Consider the following 25157-nt stretch of genomic DNA (forward strand, 5'->3'; position numbering starts at 1 on the left):
TGTTGTGCACTATGGCAGTCCAACAGGGTAATAATGAAATCTTGGGTTCTCTGTCCACTTTGTTGTGCACAATGGCAGTCTGACAGGGTAACAATGACTCAATGGCTTCGCTGTTCATCTTGTTGTGCACTATGGCAGTGTGACGGGGTAACAATGTCTCAATGGGTTCTCTGTTCACCTTGCCGTGCACTATGGCAGTGCGGCTGTTCAGACGTGCATTGATTCCAACTAATAAGCTCTCAGTAATCAAAATGAGAGAATGAACAGACTCTGTTTCTGGTGACAAGTGATTAATTCACTCACTCACATGGCTTCTTGGCTTCTTCATTCTGAGTCGCTGTAATAATATGTTTCAGCATCATTGCAGACAAGTTCATTCTTATAATGATGATAGTTGCAAGACATAGAAATCTGCAGTTGAAACCTCATTAATAGGAACTTTCTAACACAAAGCTGATAGCTTTTACCTTCAGACATTATGTATGCTTAAAATGTTCTTTTGAAATAAAAATTGTTTAAAAAAGAGTAACTTTTGTGTGATTAGGAAGATTTTTGTTTGTTCCTTTTTTCCCTGTGTTGTTTCATTGGAAAGCTTTTGTTTGAAATGCATCATTGTACCGTATTTGTTCTTGTAATTGATCTGAAAAATATTAGCTTGAATAATATTTAAAAAGTGTTACCATGAAAAATGATGAAAACCGATAGTTCTTTTACAAAACTTTGGAATTTATTACCATCTTACTACTGCTCAAGAGGGTCAGATATTGTCTTGATGCAGAAAATTGTTCAGACTGAGTGTTTTTCCAACAATGAAATTGGTTCATTATTAGGTAAATAAATCTGGTTAAGGGAATTCAATCAATTTGCAAATGGGATCAAATTTAAATAGAAAGATGAATAGTTCTGATGGGGAACATTTTGTATTATTTTTCTTACATTTGTTACACATTCAGTCATATATTTTAAATATAAGGGTAAATGACCAGCCAGATGCTGTAAGACATTTCCTAGCATTAAGGTAGTATCATACACATTATGATGTGTGTTTCAGATGTTGTTGTGGCCGACCGGAGAGCTGGCAAGGCCATATCGTACAAGTGCTGGGAGTACCTTCGGAGGAGCGATGGCATCCGTACCGGCACACAGAGGCCAAGACCACCGACGCTTACGGTGTTTTAGAGTTCCAGGGAGCACCTCACCCCAGCAAGGCCCAGGTGGGACTCCGACATATATACCTGTCTGAATAGATTTCGATATAACCTGAAAATTCGTTCCTCTAGCCTTGTCTCACACATTTAGTTTCATTAATATTTGTATTATTTGATTTCACCACAGCTGTACAGTTGAAAATGCTCATTATTTTCCCTTTCTATTTAAAGTAAGCTTATTCTCCATAGATCTCTTCTTCTGTACTGATTTTTACAATAATTAACTCTGAATTTGTCTTCAATGACACATATAATGAAGTTTTTATGTGGAAGGCTGTCTTATTTAATACCTGTGGTGACACTAGAGTGTAATATACAGAGGGACTGATAGATTGTTTATCATGCAAGAAAACTGTGTTGTCAGCTTAAAACATGACAATCATAAAATCTTCATTCCCTTTTATGCGTGGTCAATGTTTAGCAACTGTTGCATTACATGTTAATTTCCTAAGATGAGGCTATGTTGAAAGAGAAAAAAATAACAAGAAAATATATAAATATTTAATTTTTTTAATTTAAAAATGCTGTCAAGAAATCAGTGATTGGTCGAACTTTGTATACATTAGAATTGCTGAGATTTCTGTGAAATTGTTCGACTTAAATCAATCATTGTTGTAACTTTAGTCTTACTTTATCATTTTTACTGACAAATTTATTTAACATTATCAAAGATATTTCAGATATATATTATTTTATTTTCCTGTCTACCCTCGATAGTTTACTGCCCTGTGTCTCCATATATAGATTTATATATCCCCAGTCATATAAACAAGACACAGATGAATGATTTAGACCCTTCCGAGTTTGCAAACAAATTAATGCTCAATAAACTGGTATTTCTGTGCATGACATATTTGACATAATTATGGACGCTTTTTTCAAGGATAAAAACAGAAATCATGTTCATAGATACACATGAATGCTTCCAACTGATTTTGCCTCAAAATAACTCAATATTTTTATGTGCCTTACTGCTTTGGTGGTGAAAAATATGGATTTGCTTTGTTATTGTACCCTTTGTTTCTATAAAATATTCATTCTATTCAGAGTAAAAATCAGAAGTTTCCTATGTAATCAAGGTCTCCTCACATGTTCTCTTGTTATTTATTTAAGTTGTATCATTTGTTGGAATCAAAGAAAGCATGATAATGACGTGTATTTTATGTGCTATTGATTCCTGGTAGAGCATCGATGAGTTACAACTCCTGGAAATCCTCATGTGGATGAAATTGCACAGTTGTGTTTCAAGTTTTCATTTTAATTATATTCCGTTGTAAGACTCTGAGGCTTTTGATATTCAGATTCTTTCCATAGAATTCAATTTGTAGCCCTTGACCTTGCTGAGCTTAGTCATGTTGTTTGGAACTAGACATCGGGCCAATTGTTTAGAACATTGTAAAAGGTAACAATGTTGTTAACTGGATCATTGTTAACTTTCAAATCTTGGATAGTTTCATGGACACGCATGTGATCTGCGGTACTTTTCACAAATACTGTGACAAATGAATCACCTTTGATACATACTATAATACATCTGATTCAGCAAATCTTTAAATATTTCATGTTAAAAAGCACAAAATTATGCCGTAAACAAAGTTGTTTCTTCTTTGTTACAATCAGCCCATTGTGTTTGCTTCTAATAAGAAAAAAATGGGACAATGTTGATGCTAGCAAAGTTAAACAGATAAAATCTTTTTGAACTCTTATGCTTTTAACAACTGCCACCCCTAAATTCTTCATTTCATAAGTAACATGCTCTCTATCTTCATTTCAGTATGTTCGGTTAAGCAGCTATGACACGAAGGCAGACCAGGTCTTACAGCTCTTACAGCATCACTGGGGCCTCGACTTGCCCAAACTCCTCATCACCGTCCACGGAGGCATCCTCAATTTTGATCTCCAACCGAAGCTGAAACGGGTATTCCGAAAGGGCCTCCTCAAGGCAGCCAAAACCACAGGGGCATGGATCATCACCAGTGGAACGAACACAGGTAAGGGCCATCTGTAAACCTTAAGGACAATCTTGAATGGATGAGTCTTTCATGACTGCTGCTTAAGTATTTTCATAGAAGGAAATTTCAGATTTATTTTGCTGATTTTGTAAAATGTGCTTTGAAAAGTTAGTGCTTTAAAAAGTTATTGAATTCTTTTAATTTGCAAAGTAGGCTTAAACAATCTATTTGATCTTTGTATAATTATTTTAGATTGTTTTGCAGTTTAAACACTGATTATATGAAACAATTTGAAGTTTCAATTAGCTAGCAATTGTTTAATTAGTTGTTTATGTTGTTGAAGTTCTTGCAGAGAGTTACATAGACTCGGATACGAGCTCTTTGTCAGGTAGACTAATGTGGCTATTGAAATGTAACTCATCACTGGCTAATTTGACATTGATTATTTATGTGAATTACATAATAACAATATAAACATGTCATTGTATGTCAAGTTGGCCAATTTGACAGTTGCATATTAATTATATAAGGGGGAGGTGAAATCCTATTTGCAAAACCTAAAGGTGTACCGTTAAAAGCTATGTGAAAATATACTTTTTTTTAGCAAATATGAATCCTGTTTGCCGTCATTATTGTTAATTTTTTTCTTTCAAATTTCTTGATTGGATTCAGATACATTTCCAAAATACACCACATTGCAAGTAAGATAAACAAATCCATGTATCAGTGTTATTGGACATTTCTTTTTGAACTTTCTTTATAATAAGTTTATTTGTCTCCCAGTTTTTGATCTAGGTGGTTTCTAATTCAATTACACAATCCTGTCCCCAGGTTTTCCATTAGAGGAACATTTTATTTGATGTTCTAGTGTCATGCCTTCCCAAGGGAAAGGTGTCTCGAAGCATGTTACAGTCATGGTACATGGATTTTCAATTTCTTCCCCTTTTATGTCGGAGAAAATCCAGCGGTAATTTTAAAGCACCATTGAAGAAAGACATAAAAGGTTTTATTCAGGCCAGCTTAGTGATGGATGCAACCAGGAAATGTTCCTTCATTATGCCTATTCTGTTCCAATATTCTATTATTTAATCCCTTCCAATGAAGCACAATAATTCTCTCCTATTTATAAATAGATCTTTATGAAAATCATTGTTATGAAATTATTTAGTATTGCTCTTTCGATGATATTGTACAGAAATCATTAAGGTGACTTTACTTTGTTTCAGAGCTTCTATAATTTGTTTTAGAGAATATGTAGAATTAGTAAATATTATGTCTACTAAAATATATTGAGTTGTAATCTTTGAGGTTGGTTTCAGATTATTTTGTACAATAGTTCAACAAAGAAATCAATATAGTACTTATCTCCAAGGCAGTGAGTGATTGTTTCAGAGAGAAAATGCCGGCCTGTCATACGAGATGTTGTTCAAATGACAGTTGTCATACATATGTATTATAATCTGAAAAAGAGAAAATGTGATGGAATTGTCTGCAGAGAGGAGCTTGGCCTAAATCACAGAAGACTTAACATATAGATGTTCTTGAAAAAATATCTCCACCTCCGAATGCCTCTCCTTATGATACATATGTGCTCATGGTTGATTCAAGGCTCTAAAATTAGACGTATAAAACAACAACATGGTGTCTTGTCCAAACTGTCTGAACATTCTTGTTGAATTTTTGTTTAACACTTGTTGTCTGGATGTATAAATAAGGGAAATCTAAATGCAACTTTGGTTAGTCATACATGCAGATAAAGTAGTTAAGCATGTTTTATCTCCGTTTAATTAGCTTGCTTGTTGAAATAGTCAAGGTATTGTGATAGCCCTGCTTTTGTTGTTGTTTAAGTTGTTGATGTTGTTGTTGTTGTGTTTAAACAGATTCAAGATGAATACTCTTAAAACATGATGTTTCCATTGACAATACTCCTATGTTTAGTATGGCCCATAACTCTGGCTCAAATAATTGACAATTTTGACCTTTTTACCAACAACGACAAAGGGACAAGTAGTTTGTTCTATTTGCGATACTTTTGTGTCTTTCTGTGTGTATTCTTTAACTAATGATGAGATTATCATTAGCTGTTGTCAATCTAATGCTTGTCTATATTTTCCAGGGGTTACACGTCATGTGGGAGATGCCATCAGTGACAGGACACTTAAGGCAAAAAATAAAATCATCGCCATCGGAATTGCACCCTGGGGTATCGTCGAGAATAAGGACGAACTCATCGGGAAAGATGTTAGTCTACTTTCTATGGCACAATGGTTCAATATTACTCATAGAGTATAAGATGAAACATGTCATGAAGTTGTTCATTCATGACTACAGTCAACTTATATAATATATGGCTTGTGTTGATATTTAGCCAACAATATTGTTTCACTTGTTCTTTGAATGCACAGCTGATGTAGGATACAATCTTCACTAGTTTTATGATTCCGGATGTCATTTGTCATGTTCAACATTAAGCTATTATATAAGAATGAATAATATGAAGCATAATTATGTAAATTATGATTATATTTCTGAAGTAGATAAATGGAAAATCCATCTCTTTATTCAAAAGATTTGACATTTCAAGTCTTAAAAGTGGAACAATATTGAGATTGATATAGATAACTCTTATAAATTTTGCATAAATCTTTTGTTTTAAAAATAAAAGGGAAGTGAACTCATTTGTATATTTTGCAAATTATTTAAATTGGAACTTCCAGCTGTCTTCTAAGAAAGTGGGGAAATAACTTTATTATGCAAAACAATTTTATGTTATTTTACTTTTATTCAAGGTGAAATTTATTTATTGTATAATAAAATACAACCCAGAGGTCGTCCTGCTTAACATACATCCAGAATTTGACATTAGAGGGGGTTTAACTTTGGGATGTAACCTTTTGACATGCCTCCCCCCTTCCCCTTAAATCCGTTTGTTGTCTGCATTGGTGGTCTGCATTGGCACTGAATTATAAAGCAGTGTCCATGCTGAGGGTACCAGTGACAGTATACAGAATTCATTCACACTATCTGTACATTGTTTGTTACAGGTGATAGTGCCATACCACTGTGTGTCGTCCCCACGCACAAATTATGCTGTCCTCAACAACAATCATTCCTACTTCCTGTTGGTCGACAATGGCACCGTCGGAAAATATGGCGGGGAGATCATCTTCCGTAAACGTCTTGAGAAATACATTGCTCACCAGAAAATATGCATCAGTATGTAGTTGCTTTTAAAAACATGTTGTTTAACTACTTTAGAAAAAGGCATGGACTGATGGCAAAATCATAGCACTGTTAACACACTAGTATGGTTTTTTTCAACAGAAAAACGTTTTCATGGTAAGGAACAGACATTTCCTTTGTTAACAGTCTTACACTGCAGTAATTCAATGAAAAATTGCATGCTATAACACAACCATTGAGACGCACTTGAGGTACAATCAACTCCTCTTCATTAGACATTACAACCTTGTCTGGACCTGTTTCCTGGTTCTGCAGGGCTAATACAGGATATCAAGTGGATAATCAGACTGCTGGTCACATCGTAATTATTTAATATTTGGTCATATATGATCTCCACTAAAAATGAGGCTTTTGGTGCATTTGTTCCTTTTGAATAATTACAAAAATGACATTTGGTTTTAAGCTGTTTTCACAAAAAAACATCTTCTTAATTAACTAGCTTCCGTACAAAGCTATACTTATTTATTGCTTTGCTGCATCATGGCTAATATTCTGAAGTCACATTAGCGGATATAACAATGACAAGAAGTCCGGGAAATGCTGACAGATCATTTTGCACTGTTGTTGGCAAGATAATAGGCCATCCGCAACACTTGGCATTTGATTTGAGGGTGAACATTCATGCTTTGTCTATGTAGCATCGGTCATTACTAATGACAATCATAACACATTCTTTTCACCAGAAATCATCCTGTTTCTAATTGGTCTATGATGCCAAAAGTACAAACGTTTTTATTGTTATTGCCAGAAGAATTAGGTATCTCCTCTACTGCTTGGAGAGATGTTGATGACGATGTAAGCTCAGGGTGTTTTCTGTTTCTTAAGCCTTAAACAAATCAGCTGTAAGAAGGACAATGTTTTCCTTCCTGATGATGACAATGTTGGGAAAACAAGTTGTTCAAACTCTCCTTTGCTAAATGACTTATTGTCCTCACAGTTCTTGTCAGCATTATCAGCATTAAGACAAGGGCCTAACTAGAGCAAGGTTATGTTGTTTATTCACCTTGAGGGCTGTGGTTGACAGCTCTATTGATGTGAGGTGTTTTTTTGTCTGTATTGTGGTCATTGTTGACCAGGTGAAGTCAGTAACTGACAGGACAAATCAAGAATTCTAACCGCCAGATTAATGAGGGTCACCAGTGTCAACATCTTGTAGTGAGGCTTACTAATATGGTGATGTTCAATTAGGATAATGTTATGTGAACTTATATGAAATACTTAAGTTTTGTGTACATCCATTTGACAGGAAATATAAGTATAATTTAACCAAAAAAAAATCACTTCATTTAAGACATCTTGAAATTAAAATGGCCAAATGTGTAATTCAGTTCAATTTAAATGTCTTTATATTTGAACTAACAAATAATGTTTCATCATTGAGGCCAAGTGAGCAGAGCATGATACCCATACCATTACAAGAATTTATTAATTAACTACATCATATTTGTGAGTTTGCCAGGATGTGTTTGAGTCAAAATGTAATAAATGATTTGCATTATTCGGGGACATGGTTCCCGGTCATAATGTCAACTCCTTGAGGGGACATGTTCATGTTTATAGGGTTAGACATGAACACAAATAATTTTGTGTGAGATAACAAACTTAATTTTTGTTTCAATGATCAAACATCATTTGAATTAGAGCTTAATTGTAAAAACTTATCTTTAATCTTTAAATGTCAGAAAATGCTGTATATTGCCCAAAAGCATAACAGTATTGAAAATTGAATCATTTGAGGCACAGATTAACAAAATTCTGTATCTGCCCAGTTGGCTGTGGGGTGTTTGTTCATCAAAGTAAATAAAATAAAGGAATTTCAACCATGTCAAAGGATTGTTGCCCCCACAAAATCTGTGAGCATCCTTTAAATCCCCTTGAAACATGTCTCATTATAATATGGGCTTGTTCTTGTCAGTTATGTGTTATGGAGAAAATATTTAAAACCATTGTTAAATCATTAACTACATACATGTATAAAGATATAAGTGTCATTTGAATAAACATACAATTTTTAAGGAATTAATATAAATTTAAGGATAACTAATGACAGTTAAATTGTTGTTTTGAACAAATACCAATAAAATTATGGAAAAGACCATGTGTGATTTATTGCAATATATATTCAGTTTCATTATTCCTTTGTTGCCATAAGTCAGAACAATGTATAAACATGTTGTCATATATATGATACTACTATATATATGAAGATTAACACTGATCTCAGTTAATATTTATTAATTATGAATTATTGATTTCAATGTTTAAAATTCAAGACACTAAGACAGTTGAGATTTAAATAAAATACCATTACAGCAAGTAGCAAAAACTCTTCTTAGCAAAAGAATGAGAAAAATATGTCATCATGAATTCTGCATTTAAAATTATCACACAATATCTTTCAGCAAATGGTGTACGAGGTCGTGGTGTGCCTACAATCTGCGTGGTGTTGGAGGGAGGAGCCAACACGATCCGCTCCGTGCTTGAGTATGTCACTGACACGCCCCCTGTCCCTGTCGTTGTCTGTGATGGCAGTGGGCGAGCTGCCGACCTCCTCGCATTCTCACACAAGTACTGCTCTGATGACGGGTAAGATATGTGGTCATTTTCTTGTCCACTGGCCGGCTCTTGAATCTATGTCATACATCATCTTACCCTTTTGGAAGATTCATCTAGCTCATGCTCAGTGTCAGGAAAAAAGAACTTGTATGTCATAATAAAATGTTTCCAAAATCCTGAGACTGAACTATCACTAGTAGTTTGATGAAAATGTAGATCAATGCCACATCAATTATTTTGACACAAATTAAGTAAGTTGTTTGTTATTACTGTCATTGTGCAAAGACTATTAGGTGACCAGCACTTGGAAATCACATGAGACATTAACATGCTAATGTGTACATGCATTCACAATTAACAAAATGCGGGGCAAGTCCTATCATTCTGATGGTTAAGATCCTTGGTTACATTAGAGAAATATGCGAGTGTTTTTATCATCTTGCAGTGCTGTTGCTTTTATTACAACAAAACATTCTTGTTAATGTTGTGCATTGTTTCCTTTTAAAGATTTTCAGTTATTTCCTGAAACCTAGCATTTTTCATGTCTCAGTCAAGACTGAAAAATGTAACTGTTCCATTCTTAAGTTGACATTTTAATCGGTTTAAAGTCTAAGCAAATGTCATTTTGGGAGAAAACAATCCACTTTCAACTGTTCTTCCTTAATAAAGAGTTTCTGTCAAAAAGAGCAGTGTAAATGTTTTCTTTGTTGCTTTTCGTTGTTAAGTAGATAAATGATGACATGATAATGTTCTTTTAATGACGTGTATTGCTCGAACAAAACAGTTTTGAAAATAAAAAGTGCTGAATTACAATTTAAATCATTCTGTCAAAGAACATCCTAACTCCCATTTTGAAATAGGGTTTCTCAAATTGGTGTTTTTGCTGTCAGAACACAAACTTTTCTGCATTCACTTTAAACAGCAAAGTCCTTACTTAAATTAACCTGTTCACGGAAGAGAAAAACTGACTGTCTTTGTCGATGCAATGTCACTACTGAAGACATCAACTTCAAGCTTATTCACATAACTTGACCAACCAGTATCTTACAGAACAATGCTTAAGAGCAAGCTTGTATTCATAAAATGTCTTAAGTTATTTCTTAGCATATGTTGTTTTCCGTAATAAAGTATTTCAATTATCATGAAACACTTACTTTTTTTAATATGATTGAAAATGCATATTTTTATGTTAAAAATACTTACATTTTTCATTTTGACTATAAATATTGAAGGAAATTGACTTAAGCTAAGAAATGACTTTATATGTTTTATGAATCTCGGCCCAGGACTCTATGTTACAATCAAACACAAACAAAGGAAAATCTGCATCAAACCTGGTCTCATTATTGTATACCACCATTTTCCAGAACGATGCCGGAGAGCCTGCGTGACCAGCTGATACTCACCATCCAAAAGACGTTCCAGTACACCCCCGAACAGGCAGAAAAACTCTTCATCGAGCTCATGCTCTGTGTCAAGAAAAAAGAACTTGTAAGTCTGGACACCATAAATAATGAGGTTACCGAAATCCTGAGAATGAACTATCAGAGTAGTTGGCTGTAAGAGTAGGTCAATGCTACATCAATATTAGTTCACAGAAATTGAATAAGATGATGAGTTTGAATAAGTTTCAGCCCTTCATAACCATTATGAATGGCAAAGTGCAGGAACCTTTTTTGTCCTGCTTGTAGTGTTATGTATGTCACACATTCTTATGAAATTGTTCTGGTAAAATAGAGTTGATAACATTTCTCTGCTCAATTAAGATCTATTCAATCAGTGGAGGAGATGATCTAGTTTTGTCATCCCACACATCATGCACGGAGCTTAATCAGGAATATCTCCAGTTTTGGGGAAGGATGATATACGACTTGCTTTGTTTCCATAAAATCACGCAGTGACATTCTTCATATTACTTTCTTATGGGCTGACAAACATGTCCAATATACAATCAGCCAATATGGCAACGACATTTCTTCACCACAAATGAGGGTAAAAAAGCTCCCTGCCTGTTAATTGACATAACTACGACCTGCTCTTAATTAAATAATCATGACAAGTGAAAATGTAAGAATGCAGCTGAATACACATGTACTTGCATTTCAATATTCTGTGTCACATAAACATGATGGGTGAATATTATAATGTTATAATTAGGTGATTTCATATTGGCCTAGTTATTTGTCTGAGGTTAGCTGTATTTGCTTGAGCCCGAAATTTCAGCATTTAAAAAAATAAAGAAATCTGTTTGTTTCATTGGTGACATGGTGGGATCACATCTCCCATTGTTGCCTTTTTAAAGGCCTTCTGTATTCATTGCTTTTCTGCTGATCCTAGCATTACAAAGATTGTTATCATAAATCGCTTTAAGGCAGACACAAGTAATTTGGCATTTAAATTTATTTGTCTGATATATTTGTAATTTGGAAAAAGCTTCAATTCCAATGGAACAAGTCAGGTCTAAACTAGAATTACCTGATGCTTCAGTGGAACTCCTGGTTAACAAATGCCAGAGAAAGTAGTTTTTATGGCGTTGTTTTCTGGCCCATAGAATATAAGGAGCAAACTAATTGTCCCAATGCTGACCAATGATTGAGTGTCTGTAGACTATGGGACAGAATTGAAATGTAGTTATCTATCCAGCTGGCAAATGATGATGAAAATAACGTCTGGAGTGAGACCAATGTTTGCTATTAAAGGTTTTCTTAGGAATTTCATAGTTATCTTCTGATTAAAATATCTATCGGGTGTTTCTGGTCTGAATAGAAAAATCCGACCCGAGGGAACTGGTGTCAGTCGGTTACAAGGCTTGCCTAGTTATCAGCCTCGCAGTGTGCCTGAAGATTGGACCTATGATTTCAACAGGAAAACATGATATATATTTTTCTTGCATACCTAAAAAGATGAACTTTGGGAAAAATTGAAGTAGAAAATACATTTTTGTACATTTCACCAAAAAGCACATGTAGCTTGTTTACTGATGTTATGGAGCGTAGAAATTGTAGGTCACTGTTGACATCAAATAGTTCGTCTTAAATTGTGGTATAAGATATTTTTATTTTAATTAAAAGTCTTCCATACTATATATTTAATTGCACTCTTTGAAATATCATAATGTACTTTTCATAAACAATACAATAAAAGAAATAATCAGTGGCATGTTGTGAGTGACTCATCTGGCATGGGGGTTGCCAAATAGGACTTTTCAGTATGCTTAGATTCACCATAAATGCTTCTGTAGCATGCAAGAAATATTCATTCGATCATGATATCAATTTTGTGGTTACATGGGTTGACATATCAATTGTAAAAAAATACATGGATGTATGCACTACCTTCAGCAAAATTTGTGGGATAATTTATTCCATCAATATGCACGTCTATCTTAATTATCATTGTACAAGATTTTCAAGCCCAAGTTGGAATTAATTAACGGGGTTTTGTTACAATAGCACATTGATTTCAGCTATTTATGGAGATTTCCCCTCCTATTCCTTATACAATATTTCCAAGCCCAAATTAGAATTTACAGAATCTTGTTTCAAGACCAAATTGATTTTGGGTATTTATGGCAGTTACAGCCCCCCATCCCTTACATAGATTTGCCCTGGCGGTGAATGTATGACCCGGAGGACCTATTGTTAGACATAGACATACAGTGTGTAAGGAAACCAACAAAATGTGTCGATACTGACTGGCAACTGTCATATTCCGGTTTCATCTTGGGCTAAGCCAGACAAATAAACAAGCTATAAATTGTGACAATGATATGGCTGGTTATGGTAACATTATAAATCTCATAGAAAGTTATGTGTTAAATGCAATACAAACTTAAGGCAATTTGTCCTCATTTGTCTTTTGCATGTTGTTGGCACATTTTCTCGATCATCATGATTCTGCTGTTATGGTGTTTTTTCGAGACGTAATTTGTAACAGATTGTTTGTTGCACAACATTTCTCTGTATGTTGTATGAGGTAATCATGTTTAAAAATAAAGTTTATACATTTTATTTCAGATAACCGTGTTCCGTATGGGAGAGGGAGCACAAGACATTGATCTTGCCATTCTCACAGCTCTACTTAAAGGTACATAACTGTCACTGAAAGTACAGTAGCCAATAACTTATCTCCCCTGATATCTTCCACGAGATGCAGTGTCAATGCTGTGGAAATCCAAATATAATCAAATTTAAGTTTTTAATGAGTTTGGGTAACAACAAATTTTGCACATTTAGAAAGGTTTGCCAGTTTATAAAAGAAATATTGAATATGTTTTAGCACCGTCAATACATATATACTTAAATGCACTCGGCAATGAGAGGTTGTTTAAAATTTATTATTGTAACACATTTTCGTTTAAAGCATTGTCAAACATATGTCTCTCCATCTATCTTTTGCTTTGTATATGTGTATATTGCATGGTCTTTTTTTTTTTTTTTAATATTCTCGTTTCTTATTATGTATTTTTTTGTCTTGTATTCTTATGCTGTCATGTTAATATCATGAACTGGGTTCTTTGAAACCTGTATTTAAAACTTGTTATTATGCAATAATTAATACAAAAGAAAGTTTATTAATAACTTTTAGCATTATATTCATATGTATTGTAAATGGTATTAGCAATAAGAAGTTTGCGAAAACTAATTTCATTCTTATTTCAGGTACAAATGCAAGTGCCCCAGACCAGTTAAGCCTGGCCCTGACTTGGGACAGGGTGGACATTGCTCGCAGCCACATCTTTGTGTATGGACAGGAGTGGCCGGTAAGTAAGACTGTTTGAACCATAATTGTATAGTTGCTGAGTAAAGGTTACAGGCTTCTAATTGATTTCCTTAATACCTTGCGGATGACACAATTGTTATGCCCCTTTAAAGAAGAGGGGGTATATTGCTTTGCAATAGTCGGTAGGTCTGTCAGTAGACCGAAGCTTGTCTGAGTAATAACTCGACAATTCCTGGATGTATGGTCATCAAACTTGACATGATGGATTTTGAGGTCAAAGGTTAAGGTCATTACTTATATTCATCATTAAAATTTATGTCATATTTGCTTACATCCTGGTGCTAAGAGGATTTTTATCTGCAAAAATCAGTTATCATCTGAACAAGATTAAATACTGTACCTTCTATTCTATCCACTTTGATTGGTCGAAATCTTGAAACTGCCTTAAAGGCATCCAATGTCAATTACAAATCAGCTGTCATTTCGGGCCATGCATATTTTATTCAATTGTCTAAATAATCCTGCCAACATGGGGCTCAAGGGAGCATAATGTTTGACAAACATCTCTTGTTAAAAAAGCTGTGATAACAAGGATGTGGAATATTTTGATCTATCGGAAAAGATAAATGCATTTAAAAGTGATTATTTGGCAGAAATTGTAAAATGCAAAACATTTCTTGCAAAAAATCCTTCTTTTACAAAGCTGTTTGTTCCCTATAGTGTGGATCTTATGGTCCATTCTTTAATTATTATTTTACTTCAGTGAAGACAATATGGAAATTTATCTGATGAATTCATCAGGTCCATAAATCAGCATTTAGACCAAAAATGAAATACAAAAAATGTTTGAAACAAAAAGTTGAAACAATAAAACACATGGAATTTTTAAACAATTTATCATAGTAGGTCCTATATAAAGATCCTTAAAACGCTTTTGATTGTCATCTTTATGGTGTGTTTTTTGTCTGGAAATCCTGTAGACATATTTCATCTTCTCCTCATGTGTGGTCACAGAAAGGTCTTTATGTGCTAATCCAGCAAGAACCTCCTGTCCTCTTCAAAGAACACCTTTAAAAAAAATCAACTTTTTTATTTATAATATGAATGTACTATGTTGTAAAAGTATCCTGCACTTAACAGTGGGTCATCTATACCATACTCTTTTTTTTAAATCTATCATGTATACTATTAATACTATTTAGAATATTAATATTGACAAAGGTGTTAACCTTGTACTGAATCTTGTCTAGTTGCAAAATCATACGCCCTCTGTAGATCTACTGAGATGGGCTGCCGTTGCTCTACAGCTGATTTTCCCTGTCTTAAGGTCCTTTGACACTGATGCGGATGCATTGTTTGATGTTTATTCCTGGCTTCCAAATTAGAATAAAAATCTCTAATCAAATTATTTAATTCGTCAGATGGAAGGTTTTAAGATACTGCTGGGAAAAGTTTTCTACGTAGATGGTATTGAAAACATTTCACCCCTGCCTAAGTGCATTATTTTGCATTTGCAGCATCTTTATTTTCCAATATTTGTTGTTTTTATTTATCTGTAAAACAAGCGATATTTTCGGAGAAGCCATTTTCGTTTACAGAAGTAACTTTTGTGACATTACTAAGTTTCTTACGTAAGGCAATTTTGTGCATGAGAAGTTTCGCACAGGTCAATAAATGTTTAAGGTCCCTACCACGAGTTGATACATACCCCGGTATTTTTATAACACATCATGTGAACACGTTTGAATGGTACTCGCAGAACAAATCTGATTTACTGATAATAAGTATTTATTTAGTGGCCCTTGAAATATAAAAAACCAAAGTTTCAATTTGAGAGCCAATGTTTGTTGCATGGATATTAAGTAATAGATTACTCAGTTGAGGAGTAGCTAAAGATCTTTAAGTATTTTAATGTGCTAATGTATCAGTTTCATGAAGTAATTTCCAAAGCCTGTTTGTATTTTCTCAGGAAGGTTCCCTGGAGCAAGCGATGATGGATGCCCTCATCAATGACAGGGTGGACTTTGTCAAACTGCTGTTGGAGAATGGGGTCCATATACAGAGCTTCCTTACCATTCCTCGCCTAGAGGAACTTTACAACACAGTATGTATGGGTTGTAAGGGCAGAATTTGGATGTGGGGGCAGGGAAGAGGGGTACATAGGATGTGAGGGGGGTCACACTTCCAAGGCAAACAAGCTTCATATACAAAGCTTCCTGACCTTACCCAGCATAGAGTAACTGTGGGATGAGGGGGAAGGGAGTTACTTTGGGCTGAGGGGAGGGGAGTAACTTTGAGGTGAAAGGAGGGGAGTTACTTTGGGCCTAGGGGTGGAGAGTAACTTTGGGATGAGGAGAGGAGAGTAATTTTGGGCTGAGGTGAGGAGAGTAACTTTGGGCTGAGGGGAGGGGAGTAACTTTGGGCTGAGGGGAGGAAGGTTACCTTGGGATGAGAGTTACTTTGGGTTGAAGGGAGGGGAGTTACTTTTGGGTGAAGGGAGGGAAGGGAGTTACTTAAGGGTAAGGGGAGGAGAGTAACTTTAGATGAGTGGAGGGGAGTAACTTTAGGGTGAGATGAGTGGAGTAACTTGTAGGTGAGGGGAGAGTAATTATGTCTTCCCCATTCATGTACATCACACTTCGTTTCCGCTCTATAATTAAAGAAGGCTTGCACCCAGGAACTTCATACTTGGTATACTAGTTGGTCATGACTAGTTGATGACCCCTATCGATTTTGAGATCACTAGGTCAAAGGTCAAGGTGACCTTGAGGTGAAGAAAGGGTTTCCGCACAATAATTAAAGATCCTTTGGGTCCAGGAATTTCATACTTGGTATGCTAGTTGTTCATGACTAGTAGATGACCCATATTCTTTTTGAGATCAAAAGGTCAAAGGTCAAGGTTACCTTCAGGTGAAAAAAACGATATGTTGGCGGTGACCTTAAGCTTAAAAATGGTTTCTGCTCAATAACTAAAAAACGCTTTAACCCAAGAACTTCATACTTGATTTGCTAGTTGTTCATGACTAGTAGATGACCCCTATTGATTTTGATATCACTAGGTCAAAGGTCAAGGTCGCGGTGACATTGAGGTGAAGAAACAGATTCCGCTCAAAAGCTAAAGATCCTTTGGGTCCAGGAACTTCATACTTGATATGCTAGTTGGTCATGACTAGTAGATGACCCCTATTGATTTTCAGATCAAAAGGTCAAAGGTCAAGGTTACCTTCAGGTGAAAAAAACAATATGTTGGTGGTGACCTTTAGCTTAAAAATGGTTTCTGCTCAATAACTAAAGAATAATTGTACCCAGGAACTTCATACTTGGTATGCTTGTTGGTCATGACTTGTAGATGACTCCTATTGATTTTGAGATCAGTAGGTTAAAGGTCAAGTTCACCATGACCTTGAGGTGAAGAAACGGTTTCCGCTCAATCACTAAAGAACGTTTGCACCCAGGAACTTCACACTTGGTATGCTAGTTGGTCATGACTAATAGATGAACCCTATTGATTTTGTGATCAGTTTGTCAGTCAGTCAGTCAGTCCGTCAGTCTGTATGTCGCACTTCGTTTCCTGCTCAATTAATAAAGAACACTTGCACCCAGGAACTTCATACTTGGTATGCTAGTTGGTCATGACTAGTAGATGACCCCTATTGATTTTGAGATCAGTTGGTCAAAGGTCAAGGTCGCAGTAGATATTCACTATTTAATATGGGTGAATAATCCAAACTTCACTGTTGGTTCGTCTCCAGTCCAAAATTACAAATTTCATGTCCATCATTTATTTTTACTCAGATAGGACCACACAATAGGGGAGACAAGTGCTTTTTTAAAAAAGCAATCTCTAGTTACTTATGGGTGAGGGGAGGGGAGTAAATTTGGGGTAAGGGGAGGGGAGTAATTTAGGGTTGAGGGAAGGAGGTGATTTATATTACATTATTCAGTCTTCTTGACATTGTTGTTAGTTAGTAAATTTACAATACTTCACTTAGGAACTAGTTGATATTGATGGCATTTAAAATTAACATTTCCAATTTTATATTACAGAGGCAGGGACCATCCAATACTCTTCGCTATCTAGTCAGGGATGTCAGGAAGGTATGACAACTAATTTAAATTCCCGACTGATACTGATAGCTTCAAGTAAATTTGTTGTTTATTAAATAAAGGAGTTTTCCACTTTAATAAGATATAACAAGCACCCATTTTGCTCTATTCATTAGTGAAAATATTATCTGAAGCATTTTAAATCCAAGGTTTGCAGTTTTTTGTTTTCATATATATAAATGAATGTGTGGGTGCACATTGTTAAAAAACACATTTGTTCCAGCACCTTCCTACAGGGTATCGTTACACACTGTTGGACATTGGGCTCGTTATTCAGCACTTGATGAGCGGGGCATTCCGAGCCACGTACTGCCGAAAAAGGTTCCGACAAAAGTACAATGCTCTCAAGAGAAATGTAAGTGACACTTTATAGCTTTTGATATCTGTTATGTCATGTTAATCATCATGAAAAGAAAAAAACTATGGTCAAGCATTGCTGTAGTCCAAAAATAATTTGTGTTATAAAGCAACATAACATGCTGGTGGCTACCATTTGTTTGGGAGAAAAATCACATTCAATTTGCATTTCATCATAAGTGCAGTCACAACTCGCTATGTTGAACTTGTTTAGACTTAGTGTAATACTTTCAATATTACTGAAATACAAAACATGCTAAACTCAACCCAAACAAATTTTGAAAATGGTTTGACATAACTGGAACAGCAAGGTAACAGAGTTCATCATAGTGTGTTTCAACAGTATATTTATGTATGTACCTGGATAGTCTGTTTAAGGCAATTAAATGTTTATAGAATGATAATACGCATAATTATGCTGTGTTTAAGTTTTGTGCCTGTATTACTTTACAGATTATAAAATAAATTTACCTAAATGTGTTTATAATCGCCTATATTAGTCCAACACGTTAACAATAATGTGTTTAGGGTAAAGGTTGTGAAGTGATTTATGTCTGTCTCTGTTGTCCTCGGTTTCAGCCCCACCAAGGACACTCTTATGGCTTCTCAAAATGATCACATCTGTTTGTTTCTGCCTTGGTAGTAAACTCATTGTTATCAAGTGTCAACTGCTGACCATGATAAACAATATGTTGTAAGCCCACTTTTTAAACAGAGCAAATAAATTTCAGGGAGCTTCCCAGGTCAACATTGGTCAGCTGGTGACGACTCTGCCGTCCCTGGTGAACACGAAGCAAGCGGAGGAGCTTTTTCCATACCCATTCCACGACCTCATGATTTGGGCGGTGCTCATGAAGAGACAGAAGATGGCCCTTTTCATGTGGCAACACGGCGAAGAGGCCATGGCTAAGGTAGGATGAAGGAGTTGGGCAATTGATGGGATACTTATTGCCAATTCTGCTTGCAATTGGTTGATTGTGTTTTAACAATTTTAAGTATGCAATTTAAAATCTACAAATAAACTGGATGCTTTAAATGCATATAAAATGTCTCTTTTCAAGATCCTCCTCTAAATATAAAGAATAATTGTTACTGTTTTCAAACCAGAGTATGATTTATCGCTGTAGGCATTGATGGCATGTAAACTGTACCGAGGTATGGCACATGAGGCGGACCAGGACGACTTGGAGATTGAGATCCCAGACGAGATACGCAAATATGCCAAGTACTGGATTGCTTTATTTAATTGTGGTCTTTTATTTATATGGAAAAAGCTAGAATCCATTCTTATGTTCTATAATCTTTGATAAAGATTTGTAAGGAATTGATAGGTATTATTTGAAGAAATAAATTTCTGGTTTCAAATACAACTGTCATGTTGATTTATTATAGTCTTTATGTTCATAACCATTAATCCCATCTCCTGTTTCATACAGTGAGTTCCAGACATTGGCCCTGGAGTTGCTGGAGCACTGCTACAAGATTGATGATGATTACACCCAGCAGCTGCTCACCTACGAGCTGAAGAACTTCTCCGAGCAGACCTGCCTCAGTCTCGCCGTCGAGGCAAATCATCGTGAGTTTGTTGCCCACACATGCTCACAGATGCTACTGAATGACATGTGGATGGGTGGACTCCGGATGAGGAAGAATACATCCCTCAAGGTGATTAGTGGATAGGGATGTTGGATAATTCTCTCTTTAATTCAAACCTGGTATTATGGAATAACTGAGTTTAAATAATACGGTTCTACAGTAATGCTCTAATTTGTTTAGTGATTAGATTTTATAATTAATAGCTTCGTGTACATTTATCCGGACTGATGGTGTACTGTTAAATCATACCTATTTCAATTATAAAAAAAGCCTTGCATTATTATAAATACCATTAAAACTAAAAAATTCAAAAATGAATTGTTGAGGCACAAGGCAAGGACTAAAATGACTATGAACTAGAGACACAAACATATATACAAACAACACAAACAGATCACACTCTCATCAAATAAGCCCCATTTACCCACCATTTCTTTTGCTCCTGATACAGGTGATTCTGGGTATTCTGATACCGCCTTACATCATAGCGCTCGAGTTTAAGAGCAAGGAGGAGTTGCAACTCATGCCCCAGACCATGGAGGAACATCTCGACGAGCTCAACAGCGAGTACAGCGACCATGAAAACATGTCCTTATCATCCTTCGATGATGACCAGGTAACCCGAGAACTGCAGGCTTAATATAAAATTCTATACTCTAAATAAGAAATACAATTTGGAAATAGCTTGGGTATGTTTGCTTTAGCTGTTATTAAAAATAAATTTTAGTTTGAATTTGTTTGGGGAGTTTATGAGTGATATTCACACTCTACTAATAGCTACTCTCATAGACTGAAAATACCAAGTTTTTAGTGTTTTATACATTACTTTAAAGTAATACCTGGTTTAAAGATATTTGATTAACTTCATTTGTGAGCATTCAAGGATTGATTGCTTTTTTTCTTGTGTTTATGCTGTATGAATGCGTTAGGGCTCACGATAAAATTCCATGAAGCCCGCTAGCACATCTTGATCGTTTGCTCGCTTGTCCTTATGCATTTATACAGCATAAACACAAGTGAAATGCATTAAATACTTAGATTTATATTTTAAATTTTTAAAAATTAGCAGTTTCTTCTGCAATTGAGTTTGTTTCTAAAGAAATGTAACAGATAACATAAGTTTGAATAAAAGTATATCAGAATTTTAGTTACATCGTATGTCATTGGTTAAATGACGTCGCGCTTATCCATTTGGAGCGCAATATTGAAATGAACAATGACGTTATAACTCCTTGCGTGATATACAATATGAAGATTTATCGATAGAAAGGACTAGGCAAATGTAAATATACATCAATGTCTTATTTATAATATGTACTGCTGTTGGATTTATTTTGAAATGTTACAGATATAGAAAAAATGTTAAGTATACCTCTATCTTTTACAGAATGACTATGCAGATGAGTTAGAGTCAAGCATTTCCGTGAATCCAATGGCGAGCCCCGTCAAGGAGAATGGAGTTGTCATGGGTGACACCAGTGTCTACTCTAGCCATGTACGGAAGAAAAAAAGTCCACTGAGGCTTGGCAAGAAGATCTATGAGTTCTACAACGCTCCCATCACAAAGTTCTGGGCAAACACTGTATGATCATATTTTATTTGTATATACTGTGAAATCATTAATGTTCGTGGGCATGAAATTTCGTGGTTTGCCGAAAAAAAAAACAATTTCGTGGGTACTTAAATTCGTGGATTTTCATTTTTGAAAAAAAAAATCGAAGATGCGATCGTCCTAGATCGTCTGCATAATATCCACGCGCTGGCCCGTGATTTCCGTCTTCTACGTCACTCGATTTATGACACTCGCTAATGTGGTACGACATGCCAATTAGTGCATATACCCATGTCACTTATCGATTTAATTGGGAATAAAGGTAATAAAAGAAGATGTACCCTGATCATAAGTACAGATAGGGGAAGCCATTTAATGCCAATTAAGAATTTTGCAAACTGTGAAAACACCGAAAAGGTGCGTATATTGTCACGTTCGGTGCTTAGTAACCTTCAATGTACTAGTAATCGATTAATTATTTCATTAAATAAAAAAATCGAGTACAGACACTCATCACGCACATCTTGTAAACTTGGAGATTTTCATTAACAGCACACGTTTAAACACGTGCTTATAACTGTCATTTGCTGCATAAAACACATTTAACCCTTTAGCGCATGTATACGAGATAGGCCGACATAGCTCATTACCAGATGTATACGCATTTGGCCGACCTTATCCATTACTGGATGTAAACGCATGGCCCGCATATTTCAATAGGGTCATTTCAATATTTCAATTTTGCATCTTTCTTTTTGTAAACAATATCCCGGATGTTTATAAAATTAAAGTTTAACCTTTTGTGTATTGATTTTCCCTTGAAAATATCGTCTGCTAAATTGAGAAGGTGTTTATACTCCCAATCGCAGGTGTGATATCCCATTGTGACGTAATAAGACCACGAGCTAAGTACTGTATGGAATTTCCCCCAAATTCATTGATGCGTAAATCATTAAATATATTACGTCAGTTCAGTTTACCATTAAAATCAATTGAGATTATATTTACTTAAAGGTAATATTTTGTTTACAAACAAAAGAAACAATTAGTAAATGAGAAAATGATGGGTAAATTTTCTGTGAAGCTTATATAATGTCCATCATAGTTTTGGCTGTAAAATAGGTCATGTGCAAGCGTTTTGTTTGATCTAGATCTTTTTATTCATACCGGAAAATCATTTATCGGCTTTCTTTTTTTTGTAAACAATTTTATGAGGGGGTAATAAAGTTAAACAGACACCTTGGACTGGATCTCTCAGCTGGATGACACCGGATATTCCTGACATATTTCTGTGTATTAATACACAAGAACATAAATTGTCGGCTTTTTAATCCAGATGGGTCTTTTTTATGATAGGGGTAATAAAAATTAGATCGATCCCAGCATTTTATAACCCTTTGGCTTTGATTTAATGCAATTATGACATTTCAAAGAAATGTTACAAATCCATCTTGAAAATTCATTCACAGCTGAAATAAAATAATTTAATATTTCATCATTGACACCATTTATTAGATAATTTAATTATCTATAAAAAATGAATTCACATAAAAAAGATTTGGACACAATTATTTGGAGTAACATTGATTTTAAGGTCATACTGCTGTATTCATTTTCAAATATCCAGAAAAGTACCTATGCAGATAAGGACTGCTTATCAGTAAGATGGCTATTGACTGGGAGGTGTAATCTGGCCACTTGTCTATGTGCTAAAGGGTTAATTGATTTGGTTCATTATTTGTTAAAAGCAGTTATAATATGTTAACAGAATAATGATCGTAAGTTATACAGTGAGACAGGTTTTAACACTGTATACTGCGACCTCTGTAAATAATATACTAGAGTATGTACGTAACAAGGCAATTGAAAAAGTGAATAAAGGATTTATATTTCGTGGGATCTTGAATTCGTGGATCACCCAACCCACGAAAACCACGAACATTAATGCCCCACGAACATTAATGATTTCACAGTAACTTGTGAAGTATAATCCTGGTGTTCTCTTGATTATGATTGGTCGTCTAGTTAAAATCCATTCAATTAAATCATTACATGTATGTTAAAAACATAACTGATCTCATAAATGATACTTTGAAAACTAAAACTATTTCATGATATACTTGGCAGAACATAATGTTCACACTGCATTTTTTTTGCAAGTATAGTTTTTACATGTAAGGTACAACACACCATGAAATGCATCAGCAATATAAAAATGCAAAAATAAAGTCCAATGTGTTATGTATCAGCTGTTCTACTCTGTGTTATGTTTCAGCTGTACTACTCTGTGTTATGTTTCAGCTGTACTACTCTGTGTTATGTTTCAGCTGTTCTACTCTGTGTTATGTTTCAGCTGTACTACTCTGTGTTATGTTTCAGCTGTTCTACTCTGTGTTATGTTTCAGCGGTTCTACTCTGTGTTATGTTTCAGTTGTTCTACTCTGTGCTATATTACAGCTGTTCTACTCTGTGTTATGTTTCAGCTTTTCTACTCTGTGTTATATTTCAGCTGTTCTACTCTGTGTTATTTTTCAGCTGTTTAACTCTGTGTTATGTTTCAGCTGTTCTACTTCGTGTTCCTGTTCATGTACACATACATTGTGCTGGGGAAGACGCTGCCCAAGCCACGCTGGCAGGAGTACTATGTAATGGGATACATTGCCACTCTCGCCATTGAGAAAATAAGACAGGTATACACATGTTGTTTGAGTAGTTGTACAATGGTTTCTTCCTGTTAAGGTTTTTTGTGTATGTTTTGGATGAGTTTTGTCAATTGAGTGGAAATGTTGGGTGAATTTTTGTGACATTTTGTTTGCTTTGTTGGGTAGAAAATGAATTAGACATGGGATGTTTTCAAAAACTAGAACAGACTTAAAAAAGTAGGACATTAAGATATATATTTTAACACATTACCTCCCTCATCACGTTTTAATTTTCTCAGTCATAAATAAATATCAATCTATTATTGCTGGAAATATTAAATCATGGGATCGGTTTTGTTCAGTGCATTATGGTTTGTGCTGTCAGAATTATATTATTATGTAACCCAATAGCTCCACACGATTCTTCGGTACAAGAGCCTTGCATGTGTCATGTCAGAACTTCATAGAGTTGTGAATGTATTGATAAAGGCATTAATCATTTCACAAGGCGATTGTTAGCAGTTATTTTTGCTCTTATGGTGTGGCGTTTGTCTATAATGACAGAGAGCACTGGGTTGGACTAAATGCTCTCTACAAAACCCCCCTAGCAATTTCTGCATAGGCCGATGAAATTCCCCACTATAATATTGAACTTGCCAGTTTTCAAGGTTATTTAACATAATGTTAAAATTGTATAGTATATCAATTTATTACATTTCACAACATTTCTACAAACAAACAACAATTAGTGGGGGAAGAAAAACAACACCTTTTTTATGTATTTTGCATAGTGATAATTCTCACAGCATGGAAATTGTTGCACACAAGATGAAAGAATGGTACATTTCATGATTATTGGCACAGTTACACATTTGGAGTGAGGATACAGGTTTGAACATAAATGTTTTTCACCTTTGCCGCTGGTGCTACTGTTGAAAAAGTTGATGGTCAGGTATTAAAACCATGTAGGATAGGTTGTTAGCTTAGCACTCTTAAGAACAAATCCTTTGCAATGGTATGCGATTTAAATTGGCGGTCTTGTGAAGAGCGCTTATTTGATTCAGTTTGTTGCATAGTAAACTGTAAAAACATTCTGGAAGTGAGTTAAATCTTTCCTGCTATTTTTTTTATTGGTTAACTTATTCTATTTCTTAGCCTTAACATGTTGAGAATCAGGTAAATGCTTAGATAAGGAGAGCACTTATATAGTAATCTCAAAAAG

At 35.1% G+C, this 25157-nt stretch overlaps 1 protein-coding gene across 5 annotated transcripts in view; it reads left to right on the plus strand.

Annotated features, from left to right (window-relative positions):
• The window catches only part of LOC128226929 (transient receptor potential cation channel subfamily M member 3-like), a 108355-nt gene that overhangs the window by 57238 nt on the left and 25960 nt on the right, over window positions 1-25157 (plus strand). For all 5 annotated transcript variants that reach the window (XM_052937044.1, XM_052937046.1, XM_052937045.1 and 2 more), the window contains 17 exons: window positions 1052-1214; window positions 2983-3199; window positions 5277-5401; window positions 6205-6376; window positions 8806-8989; window positions 10327-10450; window positions 12976-13045; window positions 13621-13721; window positions 15651-15785; window positions 17729-17779; window positions 18012-18143; window positions 18877-19056; window positions 19273-19370; window positions 19582-19810; window positions 20193-20357; window positions 21129-21323; window positions 23855-23983. In XM_052937044.1, the coding sequence (XP_052793004.1) occupies window positions 1052-1214; window positions 2983-3199; window positions 5277-5401; window positions 6205-6376; window positions 8806-8989; window positions 10327-10450; window positions 12976-13045; window positions 13621-13721; window positions 15651-15785; window positions 17729-17779; window positions 18012-18143; window positions 18877-19056; window positions 19273-19370; window positions 19582-19810; window positions 20193-20357; window positions 21129-21323; window positions 23855-23983 (2470 nt within the window). The remainder of the gene's footprint in view (window positions 1-1051; window positions 1215-2982; window positions 3200-5276; window positions 5402-6204; window positions 6377-8805; window positions 8990-10326; window positions 10451-12975; window positions 13046-13620; window positions 13722-15650; window positions 15786-17728; window positions 17780-18011; window positions 18144-18876; window positions 19057-19272; window positions 19371-19581; window positions 19811-20192; window positions 20358-21128; window positions 21324-23854; window positions 23984-25157) is intronic.

Source organism: Mya arenaria, chromosome 3, assembly GCF_026914265.1.
Source record: "Mya arenaria isolate MELC-2E11 chromosome 3, ASM2691426v1".
NCBI classification, from domain to species: domain Eukaryota; kingdom Metazoa; phylum Mollusca; class Bivalvia; order Myida; family Myidae; genus Mya; species Mya arenaria.